This window comes from Mastomys coucha, unplaced genomic scaffold (genome assembly GCF_008632895.1).
Source record: "Mastomys coucha isolate ucsf_1 unplaced genomic scaffold, UCSF_Mcou_1 pScaffold13, whole genome shotgun sequence".
NCBI lineage: Eukaryota > Metazoa > Chordata > Mammalia > Rodentia > Muridae > Mastomys > Mastomys coucha.
In genome coordinates this window covers 76,065,693-76,076,814 of record NW_022196895.1, presented here as the reverse complement: position 1 = coordinate 76,076,814, position 11,122 = coordinate 76,065,693, and the positions used below count along the sequence as shown (strand labels likewise).

The 11,122-nt window shown below is 51.5% G+C and overlaps 1 protein-coding gene across 1 annotated transcript in view; it reads right to left on the bottom strand.

The window, feature by feature from the left end:
- Positions 1 to 11,122, bottom strand: part of Slc66a2 (solute carrier family 66 member 2) — a 41,790-nt gene that overhangs the window by 6,663 nt on the left and 24,005 nt on the right. Inside the window, exon 6 of the mRNA XM_031366130.1 lies at positions 3,812 to 4,028. Coding sequence (XP_031221990.1) covers positions 3,812 to 4,028 — 217 coding nt within the window. The remainder of the gene's footprint in view (positions 1 to 3,811; positions 4,029 to 11,122) is intronic.

Below are 11,122 nucleotides of genomic sequence, written 5' to 3'. Positions count from 1 at the left end.
CCCCCCCCCATACAACTACAGGAATGTGAAAATGTGCTCCCTGGAATACAAGCTGGCACTTCCACAGAAGATCACAACCCACGCCGTCACGTGACCTGGCCCTTCTATGCCTACAACGCTCTCGCTATAAAGGAAAACAAAGTATGTCCTGAAGAACTTATCTATGAAATCGGGACAGCATGAGTCAACTGAAGATAAACATCTGGAACATCCACATCATGAAGCCGTAGAAAGGAACGATGCTCAGGCCAGACGCAGAAGGTCACACAGTATATGATTCCACAGACATGTAATGACCAGAACAAGCAAATCAGGGAAGACAGAAAACATGTAAGCAGTGTGGAGGAGTCTGGGTCAGATGGGCGAGGCTGCTAATGAGTTCAAGTTTCTCAACCTCTATAGAGAGATGATGCTAAAATTAGAACACAGTGTACTCCCAGAGCCCATGCATGCACTAGTGTGCTCCCCTGGGTGCTCTGCAGGCAGGTTATTCTGCAAGCAGAGTCCCTAGTCAGGGTGATACCTGGCCCTTCTCCTCTGGGCACTATGAGAAGCATTTCTTCTCACAGAGCAAACGGCACTAGACTCTAGAGGTTTGGTAGTGACCAAGACATGTCCCAGAAGCGGCATGCTGCATTTCCCAAAAGGCTATGAATGCGAGGGGCCTCTGCTCAGGGGGCCACAGCTAGACCTGTATGATCACAGGATAAGCAGAGCTGAGTTTCTGGGAGCATCTCACTATGGCAAGAGAGCCCAGAGTCCCAACTGGGTCCTGCAGAGTGGCCTGGTTCAGGGGCCTGAAGCTCGCCCTCTGTCCGTGGGCTAAGCTTGCCTGCCTCCTTGTCATTCTGCTCTCACGCAGCCTCCATCCTCACTCCCCAGGGCCCGGCCTTCCTTGCTAGCTAGCCCTTCCTTGCTAGATTGTTCAGGCTCTGCCATGCCTCCCCCTCCCGATTCTGCACTTCCAGTGCCTTCCCCAGCTACTCCCTCCTCTTCCGTGCTGCTGAAGGCTTGGCTTCCTCCCTCGTTTACACCCACCCCCACCCTCCAGTAATTACTTGTTAGGGAACAGTCTTCAATTCTAGTAAAACCTGGAGGAGGAAGAATGCAAACACCCCACACACACACAGGATCCGCCTTGCAGAGGTCTACTGCATTAATTAGTAAAGTTATTCCAAAAGCGTCATCATTCATCACCGGCTCCAAAGCCACAGCCGAGTTAATATTTTTCAAGAGGGAAACTATTCAAAGTAGCTCCAAGATGGGTAATGTGTATGTGCCTATGGGGTTGTGTGTGTGTGTGTATGTGTGTGTGTGAGCCCTCATCTGTACACTTGTGTACAGTAGAATAAGACTTTCCAGGAAACCTGCTCTGAAGCTACTAAAATTAGTCAAAAAGGGACGAATCAAGTTCCTCTCAATTCTGTTTTTTGTTTGTTTTTTGTTTTGTTTTTTCGAAACAGGGTTTCTCTGTGTAGCCCTGGCTGTCCTGGAACTCATTCTGTAGACCAGGCTGGCCTCGAACTCAGAAATCCACCTGCCTCTGCCTCCCAAGTGCTGGGATTAAAGGCTTGCACCACCACTGCCCAGCCCCTCTCAATTCTTAATCATTCCCCGCACCACCTCCTCCCATTCCCTACTCCCAGCCCCAGGAATCCATATGTGAAGTACAGGTGAACTGAAGTCCCTCTGTAGATTTTCCCCATTACGGTGCAATGGCGTGAGCAGGTCCTTAAAGAACAGGGATAAACCCTACAAGGTCTTGTTTCCATCTGTCAGCAGACTCTGGTTCTTCTTTTTTGTTTGTTTTTGTTTGGTTTGTTTTGGTTTTGGTTTTTTGAGACAGGGTTTCTCTGTGTAGCCCTGACTGTCCTGGAACTCACTCTGTAGACCAGGCTGGCCTCGAACTCAGAAATCTGCCTGCTTCTGCCTCCCTAGTGCTGGGATTAAAGGCATGAGCCACCACTGCCCAGCCAGCCTCTGTTTCTTATGTGCACTGAAGTATCTATGTGTGTGCACATACATATCTTAAACCCATTTTCAATCAGTCACACGAAGTACCTGAAACGTCACTTTCCATGACTTCAAGAGTCACAATCCCGGGCTGGCGAGATGGCTCAGCGGGTAAGAGCACTGACTGCTCTTCCAAAGGTCCTGAGTTCGGATCCCAGCAACCACATGGTGGCTCACAACCACCCGTAATGAGATCAGACGCCCTCTTCTGGTGCGTCTGAAGGCAGCTACAGTAAATTACGCAGGAGCGAGCGGGGCCAGAGCCAGCAGGACCAGCAGAAGTCCTGAAATCAACAGCAGCCACACATGATAGCTCACAGCTACAGTGTACCCATACACATAAAATAAATAAAAATAAATCTTAAAAAAAAAAAAGTCACAATCCCATAGACCCGTGGTAGTCCTGCACTCCCTCGAGAAGGTAGGGACACAGTAGGACCTGCGACATCCCCAACTAGGATTCCTGGAGGGACAATCCTAATAATAAGGGCGCCAGCCCTGCAGTATGGGGAGCTTGGTTAGCGTCTATGCACATGAGGGAGCCTAGTACCTGACCCTAGAAGATGCCCCAGCAGGGGGCCCTAATATCTCCCAACACTGGCCCCTCTCCATGGCTCCGCACCACCGACTCTAAAACATCTCTGCTCTTAGCTGAAAACAGCTCGCCCAACACTTGAGTTTTGGAACAACAAGTTAATGGCCTCCAGAGATCACCCTGTGGCTTTCCTCCATGATCGGCACTGACGTGGACCCAGAGCTGCTGCTCTCCTGCACATCCACCAGCCCCACCTGTCTACAGCTGTGACAGCTCCACCAGATGTAAGAAAAAAACAAATCCAGATTCAGTTCAGGGCTCCATCCGTCCTCATGAGGGAAACGTGATCCACTACAGTCACAACTGCCAGCCAATCTCTGCCGTTCCTGTGTAAGCATCATGTTCGAGCCTACCAGGTACTAACTTCTACGCCTCACACTTGTATCTACACTCTACAAGTGCATATAAACATCACCCTACAACCCTGCAATCAATAAGAACTACAGAGGAACATTAAAACCTGGTATCTGGCATGACCCCAAACCTCTGCACTATCCACTGCCTGTCCCTTCTTACCAGGACTTGCTTTTCTCTACAAAACAGAACCCTGTGATTCCACTGACCTTCAGAGAAAGGAGGCCACCAGAGGTGGGATGGACTTTAGTAAGGAGTGGGTAGGGAGAAGTGGCCAGGGTCTCAGGCAGAAGGAGGACGGAGTCTCAGAAGTACATAGGATCTCTAAGACGCAGACAGGCTCTCAGTGTGGAGTCAAACAGCGTCCTTAAGGATGGCGCCAGATTAAAGGCATGGCTGTGCTCTTCCGTCCTCCTCACCAGCTGACCAGTGCTGAGGAAATGATGCTTTCTTCAAGACTTTCCAATGGTCTATGGGAAGCGTCCTGTGCTAGACACCTGTCTCCAGACACTTCTTAGTACGATCCTGACAACAGTCTATCCCCATCTGCCAGACACTGTAGCTTTCGTAGGCCATGGTGAGTCCCACTGTGAAAAAGCCATAGTTGGAGTACCTTTGGCAAGGTCCTATGCCCTGTCACATCCAGTTGTATAGGTATCTGGTCCTGCGTGAAAGCTCTGCAGCTCCTGATGGGCCATGGCCTCCACAGAAATTTCTGCCTCCCCCAAACATATCTTCTTAGACAAGAGTCAAAGGCCCAATGTGTTTAAGCAGAGTGATTTCCCCCATACTGTCAGAGCTCAATGGCCCCAGCGAGTGCTGTGGGAACCTCCAGAGGAACACCCCTACCTCATGCCCTCCGTGGAGCGGTGTCGGTAGTTTCGGTACAGCTGTGGCACGCCCAGCATGGCTTCCGTCAGCACGGCCAGGAAGCCCAACGTCTCCACAAACAGAGCCGAGTCGATGGACAGGTAGGTGATGTAGCCTGCCACACCCGTGAAGGCCAGCACACACTGCACATAGTCTGCAAAGCTGCTCCAGTGCCAGAAATGATGAGGATCAAAGTCTAGATGGAGAGGGAGAGAGGTACCTCAGTCGGGCGAGCAGACGGGAGATCACGGCAAGAGAGATGCTGACAAGGCATGGGCGGGGCCTGTCAGTGTAAGGGGGTAGAACCCTGGGACAAGGCAAGGTCATGGTGAGGAGAAATGAATGGGGTCAGCCAAAGTTAGTGTGGTGAAGTATGAATGGGGCAAAGCCAGTGAGAGGAGACACGACCAGGGCAAGGCCAGTGGAGGTGGGGGCGGGGGGTGAATGGAGTGGGTCAGAGTAAGTGTGGGAGATGTGGATGGTTCAATTCAGTGAGGAGGGATGGGAGCAAGGCAGTCAGTATGGAGGAGACACGAGCAGGTAGAGGGAGGGCAGTGTAGGCAGATGAGGCCATTCCAACAGAAGCAATTCTAGGAACTCTTGGTACCAAATAGTAATTCCAATACTTCTAGGAAGAAACTGTATGTACTACAGCCTCTGGGATCTGCCACCTGGGTTAGAGGGACAGCTCTGCCTTCTGGTTAACCATGTGTCTCCACTCACTCAGGTTAATGAACCCACCTCCTGGGACTGATCTAACGGTTCAAGGATCAGTTCTACAAGTCTGAACTCTTTTCCAGCCATGAGAGGGACTCAATCAACAAGCACACAGCACTCTCACTACACACTTGGGCACCAGCACCAGCCCATGTTGTCTGATGATGGATTCTGTGGAATATTCACAAGCAATGACATGAATTAAATGACACTTTACCAAATATCGTGGAAGCTTCCAGTGAGAAGGGAACCTGCCGTCCGGGAGGACGAGGCATGGCTAGACCTGACCTGGCTCTTAGATCCCAAGTCCAAGACGGGAAATTCCAGCAGGTATAGGTGGGCAGGGCCAAGAGATGCCAGCGATGCTAAACTCTTCTCAGTATGGCTGGGAAATTCCAGCAGGTATAGGTGGGCAGGGCCAAGAGATGCCAGCGATGCTAAACTCTTCTCAGTATGGCTGCTTTTAGGGGGAGGTGGAATTCTTTCTTTTCTATTTTTGGTATTTCACTTTGGGGGCTGGGAAAGTCTTCACACATGCTAGGCAAGTGCTCTACCCGAGCTACACCCCAGCCCACTGAATACATTCTGTAGTAAGGAAAACAGCTACCGCATCATTGCCCTGGCATCCCTGTTTGTAATGGAAAACTGGACGACGGACTTTAACATGCAAATTGCAGTAAATCTGCAGCCCTGGGGTTTTCAGAGGCTCAGCCTGCCCTGCATCAGCATTTCTGCATCTGCATGAGCAGGTTGTCATCTCCCTCTGTTCCAGAAGAAATCAGGACATGGTGGTGTGGCACACACTAAAAAGGGGGCGGGATCTAACTTCCAATTACTCAGACAACACACACACAGCCATTTCTAATACTACCCAAGGATTTTGCTTTTCTAAGGAAGCAATTTTTCGTTTCTGGGGAGTAGACCAGGACAAAAAAAGGAGTAGCCTGGGGAAACCACAGAGAGCACAGAGACCAGGTTACACCAGGTTACCTGCACCAATGGCATTTTATTGTGTCACATACTATCTCGCCCAGCAGGACGGTGCCCTATGCCCACTCCACTTACTAGGCTGAGACACAAAGGAGTCACCCTGTCAGAGATTACAAGTCTCATTAAAGCCTGGACCCAGAAGAAACTCTACAACAAAGAGCTGCCTTCCTGAGTTTGGGTCTCTGCGGGTACCCGTCCCCGGCCTCCATCCCTAGCCTCAGCAACAGGGATGTGGCCCAAAGGCCTGTGTTATCAACACATCAATGAAATTTGACAGGGCCTACTACAGGAATAAAGGCATATGAGGGGAAAGGGAATGTCACCTTCACCATCTACAGCTAAGGCCTCAAGTGTTAGCTGCTCATGGACAGTCTTCCTGATGCCAGTCTAGTCTGGACTCATTCACAGTTCCAGTGCCTCCTGATCATACCCCTAAGGAACAAGCTCTGGCCCCTCAGATGAGAAGCCCAATCCCGAAAGGAGCTTTCTTTCGGGAAGCAGGACAAGCAGAGCTGGCCTGCACTACAGGGGCCCACACACTGACTCTCTGTGTCCCCCAGCACCTTCAGGGAGTGCTAATCTGACCCCCAGAGACAAAACAGATTCCCAACAGAGCACACGAAAGAGCTCATCAGCCCATTGCAACATGGTCACACGTGGTGTGTGGTGACTGGGACCCGGAGACCAGGGGCAGCCCTTCAACAGCAGGTAGCAAGGGTCAGATGAGGGACAAGCATGGCTCCTAGGATACCTGGTCCCTGAAGGGCGGTGAGAAGATACGGAAGATACTGCACCTCAAGTTTCCTTCTGAAGACAGAAAGGTAAAGAGCTCTGCAGGACACTTAGACATTAATAATCCAAGACAAACATGCATAAAAGCCCCAGTGTCCTTCTGAATCTATGCTGTACAACAGGATGGATGCCCCGATGTATAAACAGGCAAAAGGAACAGACAGAAAGCGGTCAAAAAAACACACGGAAGAAAGCCCAGCATCCTCATGTCTTAAGGTCAAGTCCTCCTGGAGCCCTGAAGTCAGAGCAGCCCTAAAGCAGCTGTGAGGAGAAAAGGACCCTGGGTCTATCACAGCATCAAGAGCACAAAGAAACCAAGTCCAGGCCAGGGTTCTGGGTTGGGTTTTGTTTCCCCTTAACTGCTCATCTCTGGGGCAGTGGTGGATACCACCTTGAGGCCCCACAGTTTACCTGGAGCAGCTCTGACGCCTGTGGTATACAATCTGTGTTCCTACGGCAGCCCGCCAGCACCCTCGTGTGGCTCGTCCGTGCCAACTCAGGCAAAGCTTTCCCACTCCATGTACTCTGCAGTATCAGAAACCCCGGCAGGTAGGGCCTGGGTTCTCTCAGCTCCCTGCCTAGAGTTTAAGCCAACGACATCCAGCCACTGAAAAGGCAGCGCGAACCCCAGAACCAGTGAGGAACAAGGTACAGGGCTCTCTACCTTGGAAATGACAGCTCTGCTCTAGGCTAGTGCATCACATCCTGCCTGGACCAGCAGTGAGGCTCGCCTCTGAGAAGATGCACAGGAAGATGCAGCGGATGCACTAACATCAAGTAGGGGCTCAGGTGCCTGAGCTGCTAGAGCTGGAGAGCTAGGTAAGGGCAGACCACTCCAGCGACAGTACAGCAAGATGTGTAACACTTCCCAGCTCCGCCCGGCAAGTGGGAATGCTGCGGAATGCTTCCCTCCAGCTCGCTAAAGCACTCAGCACTACCATGCCAGAGCCACAGCCACAGCCTCCAAGCTCCGGAAAGGTTTCTTGTGGCTCTCATGCTGTTCCACGTGCCCTTGTGGCCGAGTCACAAGTCTGGACTATGGACTGGAAATGGCAGGAACCCCGCTCACTACCCAGAATGAACCCCTTGGTCTGTGAAGCTGGGAGAGCAAAGAGGAATTCACATTGGATGCAACGGACACTGACCACTCTTTCCCTGAGCACCACTGGGCAAGGCCACACTGGGAGGCCACAAAGGAGCATCCCATGGCCTGCAGTCATCAGACCCCTGGGTCAGTCATCTAGAACAGCTCTCGCCATCCTGGGGACACCAGCATCAAGGGAGATCTCCTTAAACCAATCAGAAGAAACTGGAAGCACAGTACCTGGGCCCCAGCTGGGCAAGTCAAGGCCAGAGCAGGGCTCTGCACAGGAACTCACGAAGCATCAGCCTCAGGAACACAGGAGCAGAGCCACCTCCCAGGCCCCTTCCCCATGACTCACATAGGCATGCTCATTCTGAAACCCAAAGGCCCTTCTTAGACCGCTGACAGAGCTGCTTCCCCCTCCTTCTCCCAGGGTCTCACCAGCACACTATGCGACACATCCCAACAGGCATGGAACACGACACATGCCTGACCCCAAAGGCTCAGCACAAAGAAGAACAGACCTGCCCAGCAATGTCTGTGTTGACTGTACTGGAAGGATGTTTTGTAAAATAAACAAAGGGTAACTTCCCTCATTTTATTTGTCTGGGAGATGGGCCTTGATCCAGGCTGCTCTCAGACTCCCGGGTCTCCGGAGTGGGGCTTCACCTACACTTGGCTTTTTCATCTTCCTTAACGAACTGCTGAAACCTCCACACTTTCCCGTGTGGCTCGAATGCCAGCTGTATTCCGTTTCTTCAGCAGCAACATCGACTTTCACTGCTGCCTGGCAGGACTGTCTGCCCGGATCACCTGAGATTCTGAGACAGTTATCTTCCCCAGACTGTCTGTCTGGAGACTCCCAGCCTGGCCAGGCCCCTGGTCAGAAAACCAACTGAGCCAGAAACTCCCAGGTAAGGACCAGGAGAAGGCCAAAAGCACACCCCAGCACGTGCTTGCCAAAGTCCAGAGCAGACCGGGGTGCTCCTGGAGGTAAGACAATAAAGGGGGTGCTCCCGGAGGTAAGACAATAAAGGGGGTGCTCCTGGAGGTAAGACAATAAACGGGGTGCTCCCGGAGGTAAGACAATAAAGGGGGTGCTCCCGGAGGTAAGACAATAAAGGGGGTGCTCTTGGAGGTAAGACAATAAAGCGTTCTGCAACTTATTTGGGCTCTTTGTCTGGAGGACCATGAGGCCTGCTGACAGCAAGGTCTGGATAGTTATGAAAAAAACCACTCAACCTCAAATGGCTCAAGGAAAACATCATCAGGGTCCAAATTTAACTTGGTGACGATGTCTATAGAAAAAAATTAGCCCTGCGAGAAAAAAAAAACAAAAACAAATAAAAAGGTCTAATCCTGGCCAGCCTGGTTCAGATTCACCCATGGCCTTCCTTGCTGTACTGAATGCTCACAGAAACTCAGACTTCGAGGTAGAGCCCCAAGTCCCAGGAAACCTACAGGAAGCCCCCAGGGCATGGCAAGATGACAGGAGCCACACGTGGCCCACGCAGCACCACCCTGACTACAGGTCAGATCCTCCAATAGACTTTAAGGGAACAGCCAAGACCTCCTGCAACCGCTGAAATGAACTTCCTGGCCCTCTCACCCTCTCTGTCCTCATTCACCCCAGCCCTGACCCACGACAGACAAGGGATAGGATAGACTGCAGTTCAGCCAGAGGATGGCGCAGAGACCCAGAATCAACGTTCTGGGAACACAGCCCTAGCCCACCAAGGAAGCTGGGCTGCAAGCGCTGGTTCTGTACGTGTCCAGTCCCCTCTCCCAGCTTCGGGACAGGGTGCCCCAGGAAACTGCCCGGGAGCACCTACTGCTTGGCCAAGCAACCGCTGAGGCCGGCATCCCACTCGGATTTGAGGTTACACAAATAAGGCTGTCACAGTAGACTGCCGCTAGTGTGGCACCACACCGCTGTGGCAGGTACTCTGAGAGCCAGGGAAGCTGGGGTGAGGAGTGTTTGTTATGTATGAGCTATTGGTGCTGGTGATTCTCTGTCTCACATATTTCAGGAGTCCTTTCCAACTCTATCCTACTAACACACCAACAAAGGACTGGAACACTCAACTCTAAGTTTCTCTCCATCAATGACATGGACAGACAACACTGAACCATGAGGTCAGCTTGGCCTGAAACATTTTTCCTTAGCACCGTTCCCTTCAATGGGGAGAGGAGGTACAGTGACCCACACCTGCCATGTCACCCTGCAGAGAGCTCATGTCACCATCATTGTAGCTGATAGGACAGCAACCTCTGTTCTGAAGAGTTCCATTCAAGTTCATGACAGCACAGCTCAAAAATAACAGCAGGGCCCAGCAAGCACCAGAATAAACACTTTTACCATCCAAAGTGGAGCCTTCATTTGAAAATGGAAGCTTCCTGCTTCCCCAGCAATCTTAGGAACCCTGTGTCCAGTTCCAACAGTAAGCCACCATGGAACACTCCATCTCAAGTTTATTCCTCAACGCCACTGACAGAGAATAACACTGTAGTGTGCGGGCTGGCCTTTATGAACTGTCCTCCCTAATTCTAGCCCCAGGGGTTCAAGTTAAACTGAACAGTCAGGTAAGAACTTGTAGAAAAGCAGCAGGAGGTCTTGGGAAAAGGTAACAGAAAGCTCACAGGGGTGGGGGTGGAGGGTATGCTCCCAGCACAGCTGCAGGATGAGGGCTGATCTGCCACAGTTGGCATGCCCTTCACGTGCTTAGCTCCTCTGCTCTGGGGCTCCACACAGGGGTAAGGCCGAGAATCCTAGGTGACACTATGTGTCACTATCCTAGGTGTCCCTTACACAGGATAGGGACTCCAGATACCAGAGGGGGAAGGCTGGGAAGAGCAGAGGTCACCTTCCAGTACCTGTCCTCAAAGCAAGTTGTTGCCACCAGCTCAGAGTTCAAAGCCCTCCCTAAGAGACAGATGGGCTCACGAGTCCTAGCAAAAGAAGGAAGACCTGGGACCTGGAGGAAGCTGAGGCAGACATGGCCGGACACCCATGATTTCTATACTTGGGGAACTGAGGCAGGAAGACAGTGGATACCAGGCTGGCCTGGGCTCTAGGACCAGACCCTGTTTTGAAGGAGAGAGGAAGCAACAAGAAGCATCAGCTAGCGGCTCCATGAGCAGCTGAGGAGAAAGAAGCAGGCAGCTAAGAGCTCTCCCGAAAGCAGAGCAACGTTTAGACGGGCCTTACTGACCCCGGCACCAGCTGCTGGTGTAGCATCACCCAGAGTGTTACACCAACAGAGCCAGCACTGCATCATCCAGAGTGTTAGAGCAGCAGAGCCAGCACTGCAGGCAGTGGAGCCAGGTATGGTGGGCCAGTGAGCTCAAAGTTGACAAGGGAGAAGCACGGCAGTCAGTACCAACAGGCTCAGACTGCACCATTCAACCAAACCAGGATACCAGCAAATAAGACACCCTCCCCCAGGTGTGAGATTAGTGCCACGGCTGTCACAATATTGATTTTCCATGTCCAGTATACAAACAAAAGTGGGAATGTAGTCTTTACCTGGAGGGCATAACAACAACAAAAAGCAAGAAACGATTTGTGAAGAGATGTTAGACTGCGCAGGAAAAACAAAACAAAACAAAACTTCAAAATAACATTGTAAATATAAAGTGAGAATTAAAGGAATCCAAACTACACACAGACACACACACACACAAAGAGGGGGGGGGAGGGAGAGAGG